Here is a 22,765-nt window from a genome sequence, read left to right as displayed (position 1 = left end):
GGTTTCTGTTTAGAACGAAAGTCCCAACGCTGCGCTGGGTTTGCCGGGGTGTCTGTTATTGTCAAGTGCACTATTTTTCTGTCAAAAATGACGGTTCCTGCAACGCAGGGGTGATCATGGCCCAAGGTGGGAATACCACTTACTGGGAGTCTGCCAGAAGTTTTGAGCCCTCAAGGCTGCTGACTGCACAACGTCATGACAGGGAGAACAGTGTAATCATACCTCTGTTGTCAGGGTTATGTGACTCAGAAATCCAAGTGTAATCCCTCTGACGTCGGCGTGCAAGTGTCCAGGGGGCAGACCCTCGTGTGTAGTGCCTTGTCGCACCAACCCTTCCCCTCTGGCCTTGAGTGACAGTTCTAGCAGCCATTGAGATGACCACTCAGAGCAGTTCGCAAGGGTTAGAGAGTGTCTAGTGCAGCGATCCTGGGGCACCGCTCGCAAGGAGACTGCCCCCTAGGCACTTGTGAGCAAAGTGCAACAGAGATTAACAGTTGGGTTCTGCAACCTGCATGAACATCTATATCTGTTTGTTTAAATTGCTCCCCCTGCTACCAATGTAGCGCTGTCAGCAGTTTTAAGGGGTCAACACTGCCTCCCGTTTTAAGGCTTATTGCATGCTTTGCTTTATTGCCCCAGGATATTACAGCTACGAGTAATAATAGATCCCAAAATGGTTAAAAAAAACAGGTATAAGGCACAACCTGGGGGGCATGTATGAGGACACATATCTCTGCTTATTGTATAACCAGCACATATACACGTTTTGAGGCCATCATGTCTCTTGCTGGGGACACACTATACATAAAACAATAGGGAGGGGACAGCGGTGTGTGATGGGTAGTACAAAACACAACAAAATGTATTCTTTTAGAGTTTTCAGGTGATTGCTGGTAAACAAAGCCCTCCTGGGAAGCCCTTTATATTGTTCTTGCTGCAAGTGAGGTATGTTGTTAAGTTTGTCTTCACAAGGCACCTTGCAACATCATACTTGTACTTGAGTACTCCAGCAATCACACGATGATGACATGATGACACATGCAGTTTGTCTGTAGGCATGACAAGTGAAAATCTTCTTTGGTGGAGTACCTCGGAGCCAGGCCGCTGCCCTCCACCCCTCCATAGGTGTATTAGAAGAGAAAGTTTCATTTGTTTCTTTTCCAGATCTGATGCTACCTGGAGTTGTGGTGCCACCTACAGGCCTTCCAGAGGTACAACAGGGCCGACTCTGTGCAGTCAGTTTAGTGGGAAGCAGGTATAGTACATTCTGCATCTTATTATAGTGCAATTTGTAAAATCTATTTTATCCAATGCAGATTACAGCTGTGTGTACCTACACAAGAAATGTCCTCTAATGCAAGTGTGTCAATCTCAAAGTCGCCTTTGTAAGTCCTCATGTCCATGGGCGGTTCAGATGCGCATTCGGGAACCCGTCCGGGTCTTTTGCGGGTCTTCATTTTGTCCTCGGCGGATGTGTGCGGAAGCACTGGCTGGCGCACCGCCACACATGCGAAGTGGAGATTTAAAAAAAAAAAAAAAAAATCTCCTGCTTTTGCACGGAATCCGCAGCCCGTCTGCAATTTAATTGTGGATGGGACACGGATCAGATGGCTTCCATTGAATTTAATTGAAGCCGTCCGGCGCGGGTTCTGCAGCAATATGGAACATGCTGCGATTTGTTTTCTGGACCAGAAGGTCCACAAAACAAATCTGCATGCTTTAATTAAGCTGCAGACACCCATGTCTCCCTATGGGCGGCTTGAATTGCAGATCGTCTGTGCGTTCCGCAATTCAAATCCACCCGTGGACATGAGGCCTAAGGGTGAATGCCCACAAGCAGATTTCTACCGCGTTTCCTGCAGTGGAAATCCGTACTTGAATTCCGCGGCTATTAAGTTCTATTGAACCTAATGGCTTTCTGCCTGCCAATGCTCACATGTGGAATTCTACCACGGATCTTCGCAGCGGGAAATTAATCACAGCATGTTCTATTTGCTGCGAATTTACGCCGCGGGAGGTCTCCATTAATATAGCATCCATTATTATAGCCGTGGTCTGCAGCTGCAGGCATGGGTCACGGGGGGTGATGTTTCATCCAGGACGTGACTGAGGGTAGTGTGCGGCAGCCAGATTGAGACATGAGAGGAGGGAGATGGCGGACAGGGAAGACTGTAAGGTCTTGGCAGACTGTTGGATGTGGATGGTCTGGAGGTTTCTGTAGGTACATTAGGTGGGAGGGTCTGGGAGATGCTGGGGTGTTAAATGGAATAGGAGAGGAGATTATGATCTGAGAGTGGGAGGAAGGAGTTGGTAAAATGGGCAGCAGAGCAAAAGTGGAGGAACATTAAATCGAGGGTGTTGCGATCTTTGTGATTGGGGGAATATGAGAGTTGTGATAGGCCGAGGGATGAGGTGAGCATTAGAAGCTGGGAGGCAGATGGGGAGATGAGGTCCTTAGTAGATTTGAAGTCACCGAGGATGAGGGTTGGCATTTCACAGGATATGAAGTGGGGGAGCCAGACAGCAAAATGATCCAGGAACAGGCAGGTGGGACCCGGAGGCCAGTAGATGATTGCGACACGCAGAGACAATGGGCAGAAGAGTCGTAGAGTGTGAACTTCAAACAACGGGAAGGTGAGTGAGGGAGCTGGGGGAATAACCTGGATGGTGCAATTCGGCGACAGCAGAACACCTACAATACGGTGGGGAAAGCAGTGTCAGACTGCTGTATCCACGTTTCGGTGTGGGTGAGCAGGCTCATACATTTTGTGGTGAAGAGATCGTGGATAGTTGGGAGTTTGTTATACGCAGACTGGGAGTTCCAGAGGGCGCATTGGAAGGGGACGGGGGTGTGCAAGGGCTAGTGGTTGGGCTTGAGGGGTATTTTAGTGTAGTTGGTGGGAGGTTGCGGTAGGGGATGGGATAGGATTGGACTGGGAGAAATGTCCCGCTGCTAGAAGTAGTAGGGTTGAGAGGGTGAGCAAGTGGTTAGCATAGATGATGTAAGTGAGTGATGTGCAAGATATTGTGAAGGTGGCTATGGTATTTCTTGGTGGTATCAAGGAGGATGGAGGCATTTGAGGAAGGTGAATACTGTGTGTGAGCTGTGCATGGGCGTGGAGAGGGTCTGATGTGGATGCACTGCATTAGAGGTGGACGTAGGAAAACAGCGTTTAGGCTAGCAGTGAGAATGGCGAAAGAGGCTGTAGCATAGATGATGTAGGTAATGTGCAAGGTGTTAGTGCAGTTAATGTAGTCTACTTGTCTCCTGCCCCGTCACGCTGTCGTGTCTAGGTGCGTAGTTTGCTTGATTGACCAGTTGAGTTGGTAGGGCAGGGTGTATACGGAGCAGGCTGTTGCGGGTGATGGCTAGGGAGCAGTCGGTGCAGGATATGGAGCAGAAACATAGGCATAGGTGTGAGCAAAAGCAATGGAGTGGAAATGCAGTCTTTGCAGTTTATGAAGCACATGCAAAGATGAAGCAATCTTAGATTAATTAAGTGTGATTGGTGGGTAATAAGTAGAATGAAGCAGTCATTTCGGGTGATGAGGTAGATGGACTGGAATAGAGCAGGGAGGCAGCCTTTGACAGGTCTTACCCTGGCACCCCACCTCAGTGGAATTTCGTCACAGTGGAAACCGTGGGAAGGCTGCAGTGCCGTTATAGGGACTGGTAGATCAGTAATGCCAGTGTCTCCTCTTTTCCTAGTGGTTTATCCCACTGGCAGCACACTGGGTAACATATGAAGTGTTGTACAACTTTTGTTGCTTTTTTTTTTTTTCTGTGCACAGGGGGTTGTTGGATGGTAATAATGTCCAGAAATTCCACCATTGTTTTGGGGTTTTGTTTTCACAGCGTTCACTATTTGACAAAAATAACATCCTTTTTTTCATCTGGATCCGCACGATAGCAAGTTCATATAGATTTTTTTTTTACTATCTTCGAACAATTAAAACACATTTTTAAACAAAATCATTGCATTCTGAAACCCAAAACATTGTTATTTTCCCCGGTAACAGAGCTCTGTGAGGTCTTCTTTTTGGCAGGAAGAGTTGTAGTTTTTATTGGTACCAGTTTGAGGCACATGTGACTGCTGGATTGCTTTTTATTACCTTTTTTGGGAGGCATAAAAAATAAAAATAGTAATTCTGGCATTACTCATTAAATTACTTTAACAGCTTTCACCATGCACAATAAATAACAAAATATTTTCATTGTCTGAGTCATTATGAATGCGGTAATATATGTGCTACTTTTTGGCATATCATCCATTGTTAACGTGTTTTTTTTTGTTTGTTTTTTTTTAAGAAAAATATGCATTTTTTTAAATTGGGTTGTTTTTTTTTCCCCTCTAAACTTTATTGAACCTTTTTGATACTATTTTTTTAGTCCTTGAAGAGAACTTGAAAATGTGATCGATCACTAGTATCGTACACTGCATTACTTATGTAGTGCATTTTACTAAGCCTATGGCAGTAGCATATTGGGCTCTGCTAGATGCGGGGTCTAACAGGCTGAGTTGCATGGTAAACATGGAGGCCTTTGTCAGACTTGTAGTTGCCATGGGAACCCATTGGTGCCTTGCAATCGCATTGCAGGGTGCCGATGGGTGACAGAAAGAGTTCCCCTCACCCTGTCATCTTCCAACATGCTGCAGTTGCTATTGATTTGGCATGTAAGGGGTTAAACTACCAGGATTTAAGGTTTCTCTTCTTCTAGTGGTTAGAGCAGGAGCCTGGCTGTTAGTAGTCAGATAAGCCACTGCCTTAAAGAGATGTATCTGCAGGTTTAAAGCCCATTAGTGAGGTCAGTAAAAAGGCGTATTGGCCGTCACTAAGAGGTTAATGCAACTACTGCCAAGGTAAGAAAATCATAAATTAGTCAAGTTAGAAGTTAGTACTGATTTATTTGTCTTTAAAGCTGTATTTGGCCTATTTCCGTCTGTCCATTGCATGATACTAGAAATGCGTAGGGGACCTTCATGTACTGAATCACATCTCAGCACGAGGCTATGTGACTCCCACCCTCTCGCCCAATGCAATAACGAGAACTCGATAACTAGACTGCTTTTTCTTATGCAGAGCTGCTGTAGCAATCGGTGTGGCCACGATGTCTACAAGAGAGATGTTGGCGTCCGGAATGAAGGGCAAGGGATTCAACATATTACACACCTACAAAGATCAGTTGTGGTAAGAAAAACCCCTACAAAACACGTCATTTATTGTGTATGTGCACACTATGTGCTCGAATGTCATTTATTGTGTATGTGCACACTATGTGCTCGAATGTCATTTATTGTGCATGTGCACACTATGTGCTCGAATGTCATTTATTGTGCATGTGCACACTATGTGCTCGAATGTCATTTATTGTGTATGTGCACACTATGTGCTCGAATGTCATTTATTGTGTATGTGCACACTATGTGCTCGAATGTCATTTATTGTGTATGTGCACACTATGTGCTCGAATGTCATTTATTGTGTATGTGCACACTATGTGCTCGAATGTCATTTATTGTGTATGTGCACACTATGTGCTCGAATGTCATTTATTGTGTATGTGCACACTATGTGCTCGAATGTCATTTATTGTGTATGTGCACACTATGTGCTCGAATGTCATTTATTGTGTATGTGTACACTATGTGCTCGAATGTCATTTATTGTGCATGTGCACACTATGTGCTCGAATGTCATTTATTGTGTATGTGCACACTATGTGCTCGAATGTCATTTATTGTGTATGTGCACACTATGTGCTCGAATGTCATTTATTGTGCATGTGCACACTATGTGCTCGAATGTCATTTATTGTGCATGTGCACACTATGTGCTCGAATGTCATTTATTGTGCATGTGCACACTATGTGCTCGAATGTCATTTATTGTGTATGTGCACACTATGTGCTCGAATGTCATTTATTGTGTATGTGCACACTATGTGCTCGAATGTCATTTATTGTGTATGTGCACACTATGTGCTCGAATGTCATTTATTGTGTATGTGCACACTATGTGCTAGAATGTCATTTATTGTGTATGTGCACACTATGTGCTCGAATGTCATTTATTGTGTATGTGCACACTATGTGCTCGAATGTCATTTATTGTGTATGTGCACACTATGTGCTCGAATGTCATTTATTGTGTATGTGCACACTATGTGCTCGAATGTCATTTATTGTGTATGTGCACACTATGTGCTCGAATGTCATTTATTGTGTATGTGCACACTATGTGCTCGAATGTCATTTATTGTGTATGTGCACACTATGTGCTCGAATGTCATTTATTGTGTATGTGCACACTATGTGCTCGAATGTCATTTATTGTGTATGTGCACACTATGTGCTCGAATGTCATTTATTGTGTATGTGCACACTATGTGCTCGAATGTCATTTATTGTGTATGTGCACACTATGTGCTCGAATGTCATTTATTGTGTATGTGCACACTATGTGCTCGAATGTCATTTATTGTGTATGTGCACACTATGTGCTCGAATGTCATTTATTGTGTATGTGCACACTATGTGCTCGAATGTCATTTATTGTGTATGTGCACACTATGTGCTCGAATGGCATTTATTGTGTATGTGCACACTATGTGCTCGAATGGCATTTATTGTGTATGTGCACACTATGTGCTCGAATGGCATTTATTGTGTATGTGCACACTATGTGCTCGAATGTCATTTATTGTGTATGTGCACACTATGTGCTCGAATGTCATTTATTGTGTATGTGTACACTATGTGCTCGAATGTCATTTATTGTGCATGTGCACACTATGTGCTCGAATGTCATTTATTGTGTATGTGCACACTATGTGCTCGAATGTCATTTATTGTGTATGTGCACACTATGTGCTCGAATGTCATTTATTGTGTATGTGCACACTATGTGCTCGAATGTCATTTATTGTGTATGTGCACACTATGTGCTCGAATGTCATTTATTGTGTATGTGCACACTATGTGCTCGAATGTCATTTATTGTGTATGTGCACACTATGTGCTCGAATGTCATTTATTGTGTATGTGCACACTATGTGCTCGAATGTCATTTATTGTGTATGTGCACACTATGTGCTCGAATGGCATTTATTGTGCATGTGCACACTATGTGCTCGAATGTCATTTATTGTGTATGTGTACACTATGTGCTCGAATGTCATTTATTGTGCATGTGCACACTATGTGCTCGAATGTCATTTATTGTGTATGTGCACACTATGTGCTAGAATGTCATTTATTGTGTATGTTGCACTATTTTGCTTTGGATTTGTATATGTTTTGCAATTAAACGGGTTTGTGCTGAATTAGAAAAAAATTTTCTGCTGTTCTACTCCTATACAGCACCACATCTGTACATGGCTGTCTGGCATTGCAGTTCAGCTCCATTCATGAGATGCCATACCATACACTGTCCGTGGACAGATATGGCGCTGTTTATGGGAAGAATTGACCTTTTTTTCTAAACCTAGACAAACCAAGGCAAATCTTCTGAGACTATTGATCACTGGAGTGGATCTTTTATCACGTGTTGTACTGATCAGGTAGCCTAGAAGTATAGTGCTGTATGGGAAATCCTTACATGTCTTTCTTGTCTTCTCATACATCTAGTAGGTTTCCCCTATAGCACAGACTCCATCATTTGTGTGGTAATACAGAGGTCTAGTTGCATTAGTTCAGAAACCATGAAGTAATGTAAAAGTAAATGTTGTGAGTGGCCCATGAGTTTGTCTACCGATGATGTGTTGGCTTATGATGAGCTGTAACATGTTACGGCAGGGCTTATGGTGACAAGTCAGGCCCACCAGTCATTGCTCCTATGGAGACTGAAGCCATCCCTGAAGAAGATCAGGAGGAACAATTAGCCCCCCACGACTCTGTGCCCGACACCCACCTACCTGAAACACAATTGGAAAGCTTGTGCCTGGTGGAAGAAGCAGCTGACGCATCTCAGGAGGGTGAAGACATTGCTGTAGATAAAGAGAGCCAGGAAACCTCGGACTCTGAGGGTTGTCACTTGTCTCCACAAGGTAAGCATTTTCTCTTCCCTCTGGCCACCATAGACCACATCTGAGCTGTGGCTGTGACATGGGGGCTTTTTTTTACACGGGCCAATAATCATTCAGATTCTTGCATCCAGAGAGTATATGAACGTTATTGTTCAGTGTAAATGCTCCCCAGACTGAATGGCAAACAAGAATTTGTTTGCTTCTCATTAGTCGTTCATTTTCTGCATGCAGAGAACTGAAGGATGGATTGGCTGTGTAAACAGGCAGTACCACTGATGAACGACTGCCTGTTTACTGTGATTGGAGGTGGGCGGGTGGAATGATCCCCGATTCACTCCGCCTCCATTCACTGAGTGATGCTCGTTCCTGTGTAAAATCACAGAAAGAGATTATCGCAGGGATGACCTCTTGGGCATCTGCATCCGACAAGTCATCCCGTGTAAAAGGGCCCTAACTTACAGCAAATGCTAACTGATACAATCTGTTTAACACCTGAAGGTCTATTTTCCTGATTTACTTTCATGTCCTGTTGATAGTAATCTGAGACAGGAAGAGTTCTGTCCAACTATTATTCCCTTTCTTAGAAAGGTACGTATGTAGCAACAGTGAACTTGACATTTAACACGTTCTGATAACATAACTGCAATGTACCACAATGCTGTAATGGAGCTATCGCAAAGCACCAGTCATGATTACTATGTTTTTTTTAACCCCTACCAGTCTGATGGCATACACCAAGTTCATTAGCCTTTCAGTTTACATGTTGTCTTTGATGCCACTGCCTCTTCTGCACTCTGTGCTATCATCAGAATCTGCTCTTGCATCAGTGAGTAAAAGTCATGAATACAACTCTTATGTTTAGCGTTCTGTTCCCATATGCAAGTCTGTTACAGATGAGAATCCAAGAGCAATCATATCCTGCTGCATGAAATGATCCAAGGTTCCTGCATCACCCCCGGACCCCTAAGGTCACTAGAAGGTATAGGGGTAGAGATGACACAATGCGCACCTTCTTCCCCAGCCCCCTAGATTCACTAGAAGGTATAGTGGTAAAGATGACACACTGCGCATCTTCTTTCCCGGCCCCCTAGAGTCACTAGAAGGTATAGCGGTAGAGATGACACAATGGGCACCTTCTTCCCCAGCCCCCTAGAGTCACTAGAAGGTATAGCGGTAGAGATGACACAATGGGCACCTTCTTCCCCGGCCCCCTAGAGTCACTAGAAGGTATAGGGGTAGAGATGACACACTGTGCACCTTCTTCCCTGGCCCCCTAGAGTCACTAGAAGGTATAGAGGAACAGATGACAATGTACACCTTCTTCCCCGGCCCCCTAGGGTCACTAGAAGGTATAGGGGTAGAGATGACACACTGCACACCTTCTTCCCCGGCCCCCTAGAGTCACTAGAAGGTATAGGGGTGGAGATGACACACTGTGCACCTTCTTCCCCGGCCCCCTAGAATCACTAGAAGGTATAGGGGTGGAGATGACACACTGTGCACATTCTTCCCCGGCCCCCTAGGGTCACTAGAAGGTATAGGGGTAGAGATGACACACTGCACAACTTCTTTCCTGGCCCCCTAGAGTCACTAGAAAGTATAGGGGTAGAGATGACACACTGTGCACCTTCTTCCCTGGCCCCCTAGAATCACTAGAAGGTATAGGGGTGGAGATGACACACTGTGAACCTTCTTCCCCGGCCCCCTAGAGTCACTAGAAGGTATAGCGGTAGAGATGACACAATGGGCACCTTCTTCCCCAGCCCCCTAGAGTCACTAGAAGGTATAGCGGTAGAGATGACACAATGGGCACCTTCTTCCCCGGCCCCCTAGAGTCACTAGAAGGTATAGCGGTAGAGATGACACACTGTGCACCTTCTTCCCTGGCCCCCTAGAGTCACTAGAAGGTATAGAGGAACAGATGACAATGTACACCTTCTTCCCCGGCCCCCTAGGGTCACTAGAAGGTATAGGGGTGGAGATGACACACTGTGCACATTCTTCCCCGGCCCCCTAGGGTCACTAGAAGGTATAGGGGTAGAGATGACACACTGCACACCTTCTTCCCCGGCCCCCTAGAGTCACTAGAAGGTATAGGGGTAGAGATGACACACTGTGCACCTTCTTCCCTGGCCCCCTAGAATCACTAGAAGGTATAGGGGTGGAGATGACACACTGTGAACCTTCTTCCCCGGCCCCCTAGGGTCACTAGAAGGTATAGGGATAGAGATGACACACTGCACAACTTCTTCCCTGGCTCCCTAGAGTCACGAGAAGGTATAGGGGTGGAGATGACACACTGCGCACCACCTTCTTGACCTACTAAGACACATGTCTTAAAAACCTTTCATCGAAATGGCTGTTGCTCTCCAAATATTGATCATGCTCTCGTTCCACACTTTAGAATGACGCCAACGGCTCTGGTGCTTCTATCAAAGTTCCAGGAACATGTTATATGGGTCCCTGACAATACAGTGGTTGAAAATAATCAAGATAGTTAACCTTAGCAGCAGACCGATGGCTGCCTCATATATCCTTATGTCTTATATTATGTATATTCTCTCTTTTTTAATGCTACAGAAGCCATGGACAGCCTACTAAACCAGTGCTTCTTCCATGCTTTGAGATACAAGGTGAAAAAGTCGGACCTCCCCCTGCTTACAAGCAACTTTCTACGAAATTATCTTTTCACCTGCTGGTAAGTTATGTTGTAACTTCAGTACTGTTACGGTGAATAGCGTGTTGGTATTAACTTTGTTTCCAGGATTTTACACTAGTGAACCCCCACCAGTAAAAAGACTATAGAGGAAGTGGTGCTGGCTGGAAAGCTGCACTAAAGTTATTTATGCTGTATGATTAACGCTGTAAAACATGTCAGCATTGATGTGTTTTTTTCTCCCTTCTCTTCAAAAAAAAGAAAAAAATGAATAGAAGTTTCATAATACATCATATGTAGCCAAAGATGGTACCAATGAAAACTACAAGCCCTCATACAGCTACGTCGATGGGAAAAATAAAAAAGTTATGACTTTTGAAAAGTGGAAAAATGGAGATGAAAAACACCAAAAAATTGATGCATCCTTTGGGATGCAAAATATGCTGCAACACTAAGGGGCTAATATATAACTAAAACATGTGACTACTGTCAGGCCTAAAACTGCGCTGTGAAGTTTAACTGCTCTAGTTATCTCATCCGTGTTCTGGTCCATACCCTACACACATAGTGCAGATGTTGGGCTGCGGTCACATCTAAAAGAGTGTTCTTTTTGGTTCAGTGTTGCAATGCATTGTAGGTAAGGTAGTGTTGGGTAATGTGCCACTGGGGTATTTAGTTTACTAGCGTGTCGTGCTGCCTAGTACTCTGCCAATAAAGAGTGTCAGCCCAGCCTCTACTAAATTGATCAGCCCCAAACCAGGCTAACCACAGTGATGCCAGTGAGCCTTGTGTGTAGTACCGGGACCCAGACGCAGGAAGCTTCCTTCTTGCAGTTGGGGAGATGCTGTGGAAGCTCATGATGGCACAGGTGTGGAGAAGAGCATGCTGGGAGGATATGATCAATGGTAAAAGAGGATAAAAATGAAAAGTACATCAAAAATAATATCTGTCCTCCTAATTCACCCATATTATTAGGAGCATCCACTACGATATGGAGGCATGTTGCACTGGTGACATCCACCCTTGTAATAATGCAAAATGTTAATGTTACCATAAGTAATTAACCGGCACTTTCTTAGTCTCTCCAGCCCCATCTGCACTTAACCCCTAAAATGACTACTTTGTAACCATTTACAGAACCCATATACCAGCTATTGGTGGGGAATAAGCTAGGATAAATATGGGCACCGCTGGGCTAAGGACAAGTACTTCACTCTTGCTCTTCAGCAGAGTAAGAACATTATATTATAAAGTTTTTTTTTTTTTTTCTGAAAGTAATTATATGAAGTTATAAAAGGAAAAAGTAAAAAAAAATGTTTCTGCAGGGAACGAATAGATAGATTCTGATTTACTGGATGCTGCAGGACTGTTGACTTGACCTTGAATGACGTTGGGATGCAATATTGTTGTACCTTTATGTCCACAACCTACATTAAAGCAGCTGAGACTTCTTCCTTTTGTGTGGGTCTTGCATGTTGGAACCCCGCGATCACACACAGAAAACTGTCCGGGCCATCGCCTGATTGCCCCGTAGCTGTGAGGCTGCTCTGTAGAGAACCACTGACATGGAGACACTCCAATCTAAAGAGATGATGAAAGAGTAATATACATTTATTTGTTAGGTAACATAACTTTTAGGGTATGTTCACATGTTGCAGAATTGGCTTTGGAAATCTGCAGCATTGTACAGAACAATCATTATTTGTAATCTCCTCCACATGCTGCAGACAAGATCCAAAGCGTAAATTGACCTGCCGTGCGGACTCTTACCTATTCATAATGAGGGCATGAAATCCGCTGCAAAATCCACCTGTCATATGCAGATTGTTATGTGGATTTACACCCAAAATCTGCATCCTGTGAACTTACACTTTAGATTTGTACTTTGTGAGGCCTGACCTAAGGAGGAGAAGGCTTAGGGTGTGCTGCGTACAGAGACGAAGAACATCATTCTACCTTTTATATTCTAGTCTATTCTATTACTTTTTGTTAATCGATGTACTTTGTAGCCCTGAAGGACAGCAAGTGGACATTAAGAAGTCCAGTTACAAAAAGGTACGGTACCCACAATACAGCCTTGCTCACCTCTAATGCTTTGTTTATCATGTTTTTAGCATTACTGTCATCTTTTGTTAATCTGTTTTAGGCTGCCTGCTCTCGAATGGTTGTTCCATCCGATTTTTGGACCGAAAACTCAGTCTGTAAATCAGATGGAAATAGGATGCATTCATCTGAATGGGTGTATGCACATGGGCGTTTTGTAAAACTTGGACTGACAGTCTGAGTAAAAAATAATCGCAGCATGTCTCATTCTTGTCAGACGCTCAGACAGAAATGACACGTGATTAGTGCCCGAGAACCTTGGGTGCAACAGTTTATCAATCTGTGTGCATGTACCCTTAGGAAAGCTAGTGGGCATGCAAATGTGACCCATTCACAGATCCCACAGTGGTCTCCTCTCAACCCTCACGGACCCCTTATATCTGCCCATTCGCACAGTGCTGTAGTGGGATATAGGCAAGCAATTTTGCCATTAGAAAATGTAAAGAGGATGCATCTGGTCTGTTCCAGTAAATACTGTACATCACAGGTTCTGGGCAATAATAACAGCCAGTTGTTAATTTATTCCTACATGTTCATGATGAATAACGGCGGACACTGCAGAGCTCTAAGCAAACCTGCGCCAACATTATCGTGTCATGGGGAATGCAAGTATCTAAACCATCAGACCCCTCAGGGGAAGTGCCAGGGCTGATTTCATAGAAAAACTGATTGACTATAGTATGTAACTATTGACAGTCAAGTAAAATGTGAGAGTTTTACTGGTGGTTATCTGACTTTAAGATAAATGCTCTTTGACTCAATCTGTATGTAATCCCAACGTTATATTAGAAATACAGTTCATGTGCATTGAAGATCAGCGGAATTTGTGATGTAACATAGTGTGAAAGGCTGAAAAAAGCCCTACGCACATGCAGTTCAGCCTATTACCCCCCAATGTTGATTCAGAGGAAGGCAAAAACCCCAATGAGGTAGAAGCCAATTTACATCATTTTAGGGGGAAAAAAATTCTTTTCGACTCCAATCTGGCAATCAAAATAATCCCCGGATAACCGACCCTTCTGAGTAATCAGTGATATAACATGTAATATTGTAACACTCAAGGAGGGCGTCCAGGCCCCTCTTATACTCTTCTAGTGAGTTCGCCATCACCACGTCCTCAGGCAGAGAGTTTCATAGTTTCACTACTCTTACAGTAATGTCAGTGTAGAAACCTTCTTTCCTCTAGACATAGAGGGTGCCCCTTTTTACAGTCACAGCTCTGGGTATAAATAGATGATGGGAGAGATCTCTGTACTGTCCCCTGGTATATTTATACATAGTTATTACGTTGTTCCTCAGCCATCTTTTTCCTATACTACATAATCCTAATTTTGATAGCCTCTCTGGGTATTGTAGTCCACCCATTCCATTTATCACTTTAGTTGCCCTACTTTGTACCTGCTCAAGCTCAGATATGTCCTTCTTGAGTACCGGTTCCTAAAACTGTCCCCAGTAATCCATTTGTGGTCTGACCAGAACCTTGTAAAGAGGAAGATCAATATTCTCGTCATTTCCCCCTAGACCTCTTCTGATGCACTCCATGATCCTATTTGCCCTGACAGCAGCTGCCTGACACTGGTTGCTCCAGTTTACAGTTAACAAGCTTACAGTTAACAAAACCCCCAGGTCCTTTTCCATGTCAGTGTTCCCCAGTGGTTTCCCATTTAGTGTGTAATGGTGACATGTATTTCCCTGACCATGTGCACAACCTTATATTTAGTGTTAAATCTCATTTGCCACTTTTCTGCCCCAAACGTGTCCAGATCCTCTTGCACCCACATTCTGTGCTCTTGTGTTAATTATTTTGTATAATTTTGTATCATTTGCAAATATTGATATTTTACTGTACAATCTTTCTACCAGGTCATTACTGTGCTACCCCTCTAGTTAACCCTCCAATACTGCCCTCTGTGCTACCCCACTAGTAACAGTTACCCAATCATTGTATGGACCATTTAAAATCATCCTCTGCTTTCTATCACTGACCAGTTAGCCACTTACACACATTCTCGCCCAGACCAAGCATTCTAATTTTATATACCAAAGTTTTATGTGGCACAGTATCAGATACACAAGATCCAGTGACTCACCCTGGTCCAATCTAGAACTTACCTCATCATAGAAGCTGATCAGATTAGTTTAACAGCAGCGGCCCCTAATAAACCTGTGCCGATATGGAGTTATATAGCTAATTTTATTAAGGTATTCAGGAAAGCATCTGTTAGAAACTCTTCACATGTTACCCATAATAGAAGTTAGACTTACTGGCCTATAATTTCCAGGTTCACTTTTTTGACCTCCTTTTGAATATCAGCACCACATTTGTGCCAATTCAGTGGAACAGAACCCATCACTATAGAGTAATTGGGTATAAAAAAAACACGGGTTTGTGTATCACATTACTTAATTTCCAGCAGTGTATGGCATCAGGACCTGGTGATTTCTGTATTTTAATCTTTTAAGGCAGTTCTGCACTTCTTCCTGGGTTACACTGTTGAGATTTAATGGAGAGTTTACTTTATCACACTGCATTTCATCTGACATTTCATTTTCCTGAATAAACACACTGGAGAAAAACTATGTACAAGATTTGCTTTCTCCTCATCACTCTCTACAATTTTCCCTTGTTACTTTTTATATGGCCAACACTTTCTGTTTTATATCTTTTTACTATTTATATAGTTGAAGAACAGTCTAGTTTTACTTACTTAGGCAAAACGCCTTTCTGTTTCCACCTTTTGCTGCTTTTATCATTCTTTTTACATAGTTTATTTTTTTTCCTTACAGACATTTAGTTCATCTTCGCTGACTTCTTATTTTAGTAGTTTCAGTTTTTTCTTTTTGCTGTTTATTGCCCCCTTTATATCTGTATTGAGCCACATTGGTTTTCTCCTAATACTAAGTATTTTATTCCTGTAAGGTATGAACCCCTCACAGTAAGATTTAAACATTTCCCATTTATTGTTTGCACTCTTAGTTTTGGTGATATTGCCCCAGTCATGTCTTATGGTTAGGGGCATCTCTGAGCTGGTCGAACTTTGCCTTCCTAAAGTTTAGTATTTTCGTAGCTCCCCTATAAAACTCCCTTTTAACCCTTCCCTCCACAGGACGTAAGGGTATGTCATGGCAGTGGGGGTACTTCCCACAACTGGATGTACCCTTACGTCATGTAGATAGCGTAAGATCAGAAGAGATCTCGCGCTATCCAGCAGCGGGAGCTGGCTGTCACTGATAGCCGGCCTCCCTCTGCAACAGCGGGGGTGCATCGGAGCAGCGACCCCCGCTGTTAACCCCTTCCCTGCCGCGATCTATGTAGATCATGGCATGGGGAGGGTTCATAGAGGGAGCGCGCTCCCTCTGTGACCTCATCTGGCTCTCGCAATGTAATCAATTGTGCTTTAGTTATTGACAGAAACTATAAAATCCGTAGGTTTCAGCTTCCCAGTTTATATCCAGATAGTTAAAGTCCCCCATAATAATTACCTCATTGTGATTTGCTGCTTCATCTATTTGCCTCCGTAATGTCTTTCCATAATGTGGGCTTTAAACAGGATTTTACACAAAAACAAACTCATCCCCTTTTCTTTTTTTTATGATCTCTTCTGAACAGACTGTAACGCTGTAAGTTCACTGCCCAGTCACAGCTTTCATCCAACAAAGTCTCGGTTATTCCCACTATGTCGTAATTTCCCTCAGACATTATTACTTCTGGTTCATCTACTTTGTTGGTCAGACTTCTAGTATTAGTCACCATACAGTTTACTAGCTTTTGGATATTTTTTAAGTTTATCCCTACTAACTATTCTGCCAGTTCTAGTTGTACTAACCTCTCAAACTGATCCACTTTCATTTCCATTACTTGGCCCCAGGTCACAGTCTACACTGTCCTCCCCTGGCACCCAGTCCCTAGTTTAAACACTTTTCTAACCTTCTAGCCATTTTCTGCCCAGCACAGCTGCTTCCTCCCCATTAAGATGCAGCCCAACCCTATTGTAGAACCTGTAGCCAATAGTAAAGTTAGCCCAGTTCTCCAGGAGCCCAAACCCTTCAGTCCTACACAAACTCTGGAGCCACTTGTTTACCTCACTAATCTCCCGCTGCTTTTCTGGTGTGGCACGTGGTACATGTAGTATTTCAGAAAATACTCTTATGGAGGTCCTTGCCCTAAGCTCACATCCTGGTTTCTTGACATCGTTTTTAAGGACCTTCCATGTACTTTTAACTTTGTCATTTTGCACCAATGTGAACCATGACCGCTGGATCCTCACCAGCCCCGCCCAGTAATCTGTCAACCCGACATATTGCTATTGGATCTCAGGGTTGTAAGCTGCTCATTTAGATCCAGGATCTGGGCTTCCAAATGTGCAACACGCTCGCATCTCATACAGCAGCATGCACCCTTGAATGGCTGTTGAAGGACTGTATACATGGCACAAGATGTACACTGGATGGCATAGTCGATCATGCAGCACGTTCTAAGGGTGACTACCCACTAGTGTTTGCGAATTTGCTGCGTTTTTTTCCCCAGATGTCTATGGGGCTTTCTAATGTTAAAAACGCATCGCGGCAAAATCGCAATTTACTGCGAAATCGCGATTTTGCGCGATGCGATTTTAACATTAACAAGTCCCATAGACCCTTGGAGAAAAAAAATGCTGCGAATTTCACAGGAGTGGGTAGTCATCCTAAATGGGGATCATAGAGATAAAAATCAAGTAATTTAAACAAGTGGAAAAACAACAGTAAATAAATAGAAGGGACGCCCTTCTAATGCCCCTGAATCTAAAGTCACCCGATTTTAAATCTCACACACTTAAAACAAACCACACTTTAAATCCACCACCCTCGCTTTTGCTTAGCTTTATGTAGCTCTCAGCAGCATTAATCCGCCAATGAATCCTGTGTTCAAAAAGCCTTTTGTATTAAGTGTTACTTTAGTCTCCCGTCTTACTAATAGGTACAATGTCCTTTTCTAGCTGTCCAAATTCTTACAGGTTATGCAGCAACGAAAGATCCTGCAAATAAAGGAGCTCAGTAAAGGCGTGGAGAGTATTGTGGCGGTAGACTGGAAGCACCCTGAGTAAGTATGAAATAAGTACGTTACAAGGATTTTCTGGGATATTAACATGTAATGTTTGATCAGCTTGGCTCAACCTCTGGGGCCTTTACAAATCAATGCAGTCAATTGGCTTCAACACAACTGCCAGTGGCTGTGCCTGGTACTGCAGCTTGTCCCATTCAGATGAGTGAGTTTGCAGCGGCCCATGTGTTGTGTTGATTGAACCCTCCTGCTAATGAAACATTGTTGACCTGTGCTTAGGTTAAGCCATCAGTGTTGCAATTTTTAAAAACCTCTTTATTTGTAGCTGTTACAAATTAGTTATAATGTTTTTATAATCAAATTCAGGTGTCATGTTGTACTATGTAGTCACGGCTTGTCTCTCACTGACCGATGTGATGTGTTAGATCTCTTTAAATTTCTAGGTTTGTAAGCTTTTTGTACTACAAAAATGTTGCATTTTTGTTGGTCCGTTTCTGGTGCTCCTTCCTCAATGGATTCTCTTCTCAAAAAGTTTATGAAGATTGGGTTATTGCAGTATACAACGTCCTGGACTTCAGTCTCCTGATTTCCTCTTTGGCCTGTTGGGTCAAGATGTCAGTGGCAAGCTCAGTCTGTGCTTACCACATTTGTATGTTCCTGGCCAAAAAGATATGTTGTTCAACTACAAGAAATTCAGAAATCTGAAGTCTGTTCCACTGTGTGGGGACCTCCCTGATCATCTTCTGCATCTCATACGAGGTGTTCATATTAACCATGGGGGCAGGGAGGCAAAGCGCTATCAGATTACCAGTTGTTTGCTGTCGCAATGGCCACTGCTCTCATCACTGTCAGTCTTCAGATTGGTCTGAACTAGAGATAAGCAAGCACGCTCAGATAAGGCAGTTACTCGAGTGAGCATCGCTCTTCTCGAGTAACTGCATTCTCATCCGAGCAGTTGCTCACTCGAGTAACTGCCTTATCCGAGCGTGCTCGCTTATCTCTAGTCTGGACACCTCGTACTGGATTTTTGTAAACACTACCTTCATATTTGGAAGTATCACCATCTACTGAAATAATGTCTGATTTGCATAGTGCCAGAATCCATGTTCTATTTTCGTCTAGATTTATATTCGCGGGAGCACCACCAAATGCCCTCAGGCAGCCATATCTCTAGCTGACCATAATCTTTATGGTGGTGGTATCCTTGCTTCCATTTGTAGCATTAAGGTTTATGTGGCCTTCAGAAAGTGATAAAATTCAAAAGAATTGTGAGAAATTTAAAATCGAGGAAACTCAATGGAGGCCACAGGTTGGCACACTCAGATGTGGCATGTCTGGTAGACGTTCGGCATAAGCTTTCTCTCATCAGTGAGGATATGCCAACCGTATCACCACAGGTGCAGTATCCGAAGAAAATGGACTCCTCTTGATGGGATGAAACTGAAAGGGAGGAGACACAGATTAGATATTAGACAGTGAGGGGGATCAGTGAGTGGTATAGGTTGCCACGGGAGGTGGGGAGTTCACCTACAATGGAAGTCTTCAGAAGCCGGAAAGACATCTGTCTGCAATGATTTAGTCCTGCATTGAGCAGGGGGTAGGTCCTGATGACCCTGGAGGTCCCTTCTAACTCTACTGTTCTACAATGCCATATTTGCCACCAACGCAATGACCAACATCCAGTTGCCAGGAACGATATAATCCCTTAAAGGGAACCTGTCACGTCCCCACAGCACCATAAACTAAGATAGAGCCGGGTGTGGTATTTATACTCGCTAGCAACCGCAATCCAGCACTATTACCCACCGAAGATTGCACGGTGCACAACAATCTGACTCTTCAAGTTTACGTGCATGCATTTTCCCATTGATTTGTGTAGGAGAGCGTTTACACAGGAATCTGAAAAGACATTTTCAAGTGCCGCTTGATCTTCAGTGGGTGACAGCGCTGGATTGCAGGAGCAGGTGAGTGTCAAAAATACTTCACCCGGCTCCCTGTCGTGTCCCCTAACAGCACCATAACTTAGTTTATGGCTCCGTGGGGACGTGACACTTTTCCTGTTAGCTTTCCTTTTTTTGTTCTTTGTGAACTCCTGTACATGGAGGTTTTGTATATATCTTTATATAATGTTCCTCTCGCCCAGGACACTTTTGAATACAGATGGAACTTGTATCCCTGAGGGTTATTTTCTTTGTGTACTTTATATACAAAGACCAAGTATTTTTCAATATCCATTTTTGTTCGTTGAAGTCAGCACCAAAGGCATTCAGGTCCAATCATTGACTTACTGAAGCGGTGGCCACCACACAACTTGCACTAATTGCAATTCTTAAATGCACACATGGATCAGGGGTACTTTTGTATATCTGACGCAGAGGAGACTTTTTTTTTTGTTGTTTAACGATGGATGTGAAACTATTGTTTACGCTTTTTGCCTTTGCACAATTAAATACTGTTAAAAACTCCAGTAAAGGTTTTTTTTGTCTTTAATAAATGGTTTGCATTAAAAAACTCTTTACGTAGTTCTTCAGCAGCTGCAGTGTGCGCCGATCATACACACCTCAGCTGCTTCTGAGCTTCGATTGGAATGTGTTGAGGGTGTTTCACATTCATCAGTAAAGAAAGGCCCATCTTAAAGACCTTTTACATGGGCTGATAATCGTGCCGCAATCCAGCGAGAATCTATCGTTCAGTGTAAATCTATTCTTTGACTGAACGACAAATGAGAACTCCATCGCTTCTTGTTCGTCATTCAGTTTCTGTATGCAGAGAACGGAACGAGGGATCGGCTGTGTAAATGAGTAGCATCCCTAATGGAGGCGGCGGGGCGGTACGCTCCACAAACTGCTGCGCCTCCATTCACTAGTGATGATCGTTCCTGTATAAGCACATCAACGATTATTACTGGGACGACCTGTCAGGCATATGCACCCAACATGTCGTCTCATGTAAAAGGGCCCTTACTCTTTTTAAAGAAGTTTGGAGCTCTTGTTTGTACTAGAAGGAAGATCCACATTTGATGTAAATTATGAAGACTATTTGTGATAATATGTGTGCGGTTTCAGAACACCGGGGGGACTTCTAGTACTCCGATAAATAATAAAACATTTCTTTAAAAGCATTTTATTTGTTTAAACCGCAAGCAATGTTTTGTAAATTCTCCCATAGGGGTTGTACTGTAAGGTACGCCACCACCGCTTGAAAAATGTTGCATGCTCTTTTTGCACAGTATTACTTAAATTGGGCTAAAAGAAGCCTGAAATGTAAATAGGACTTTAAAGAATCAGTTTTACTTAAAAAAGAGAGATTTCTGCTGCAGTTTTTTTCTGGCGTAAATAAGAGCCAGGAATATCTTCCTTTAGGTGGGAACAGAACTTATATTGATTTCTCAAGTATTTAGGTTACATAATTTGTAAAGCAAATTATTAGAATTGCAGAACCTTATGGGCAGTTTCTGAATCATTATGTGCCTCTATTCTGATGATTACAAAGAGAAAAAAGAAAGGCGCCAAAGCTTAGACTGACGGGTGCGACCGCAGCGGGGAGACAGAAGTTATGGCGTAACTTATAGTGGAAATGTACGTCAGCTGACTGTTGGAGTAGATTGCAGATTGTGGAGCGCGAAAGCCCCCAGATGTGCCAAATGTGTTAAACAGCGTGCTCATATTAATACTTTTTGTGTCCCTTCTTCCATCGGGCTCCAGATTAAGTCTTTATAAATTGCCCTTTATGCCATCTGGGCAAACCGGAAGCAGACATCTTGTGAGCAGCTAATAATTTGATGTATAACCCAGATGCTAACTTGTGTTAAACATTTTTTTTGCTTTTCTTGGCAGCATCAGGTCTTTTATTGCTTCAGCTTCAGAGGCTCCTGCTCCCGCAGAAGACATGGGTGGCGGAGCAGAGCAGTTGTATCAGCCACCGGAGATTATCTCCCTGTATGGAATTTCTGCCAAGATGTTGCCGCTGTTCCAGGAGTCTGGCCACAAGTAAGGGACAGGATCTACCTAGGAATACATTTGTTAAAATAAGTTTAAAGGAGTTTGCCAGTGCCGAGCTACATCGAGGGCAGAGAGGAAGCCGCTGCTCCAACCTCTGTGTAGTGGCCAGTGCTCGTAATTGCAGGCGCAGCTCTCATTAAACTTGATGGGAGCTGTGCTTGTAGTTGCGGGCTGGGGTCCCAATATTTTTAATGGAAGCTGCACCTGCAATTACAAGTGCTGGCCGCTACACAGGGGTTGGATCAGCGACTTCCACTCCGACCCTGGTGTAGCCCAGAGGGCACTGTTTAGAAAACCCCTTTAGTCACATCATTCAGTATTATGTCAATTCCCCACGCTGGGATCAAACACTATTATCAAGATGCCATTTATATTTCTGAATATGGGCATAAGAGAAGCATATGGCAATACAACAGTAAGGCCTCATGTTCACGGGGAAAATCAGGCCCGCTGTGGATTCTTCATTCAGAATCCCACAGCGGGTCCCTCCTTTCCCGCGGACATGAGATCTAAAATTAAGAATTCCTTACCTGTCCGGACGCTGCGGACCTGCTCTCCGTCGCGGCCAGATCTCCTTTCTTCGGCCCGGCGGATGTGCTCGGCACGCTAGCAACGTGCCACGCGGCTGCGCCGTGCACTCTTTTTTTTTTTTTTTTTTTGAACTCCTGCTCTCCCGCACCGGAGAGCAGGTATTCAGCTGCGGGTGTGCCGCGGATCCGGACGGCTTCCATAGGCATAAATAGAAGCCTGCAGGAGACCCGCACTAAAATGGAGCATGCTGCGGGTGTTTTCCCGCACACGCAATCCACGCCTCAAGGGAAAATGACATCCACAGGTATTTAATTACCTGCGGGTGTCCAATGCCTATGAGGCGCGGAACACGTCTTTTTTCTTTTTTTTTCTTTTACCAGAATCTGTACATCTTCGCTCTTTTTCTA

General features: G+C 43.5%; 1 protein-coding gene across 1 annotated transcript in view; it reads left to right on the top strand.

Annotated features, from left to right (window-relative positions):
• Positions 1-22,765, top strand: part of EIF2D (eukaryotic translation initiation factor 2D) — a 57,638-nt gene that overhangs the window by 18,203 nt on the left and 16,670 nt on the right. The window contains exons 4-10 of the mRNA XM_066600200.1: positions 1,165-1,255; positions 5,083-5,190; positions 7,797-8,047; positions 10,607-10,724; positions 12,692-12,737; positions 17,762-17,865; positions 21,663-21,815. Of these exons, the coding sequence (XP_066456297.1) occupies positions 1,165-1,255; positions 5,083-5,190; positions 7,797-8,047; positions 10,607-10,724; positions 12,692-12,737; positions 17,762-17,865; positions 21,663-21,815 (871 nt within the window). The remainder of the gene's footprint in view (positions 1-1,164; positions 1,256-5,082; positions 5,191-7,796; positions 8,048-10,606; positions 10,725-12,691; positions 12,738-17,761; positions 17,866-21,662; positions 21,816-22,765) is intronic.

Source organism: Eleutherodactylus coqui, chromosome 4 (assembly GCF_035609145.1).
Source record: "Eleutherodactylus coqui strain aEleCoq1 chromosome 4, aEleCoq1.hap1, whole genome shotgun sequence".
Classification (NCBI taxonomy): Eukaryota; Metazoa; Chordata; class Amphibia; order Anura; family Eleutherodactylidae; genus Eleutherodactylus; species Eleutherodactylus coqui.
This window is presented reverse-complemented; position numbering and strand designations above follow the sequence as displayed.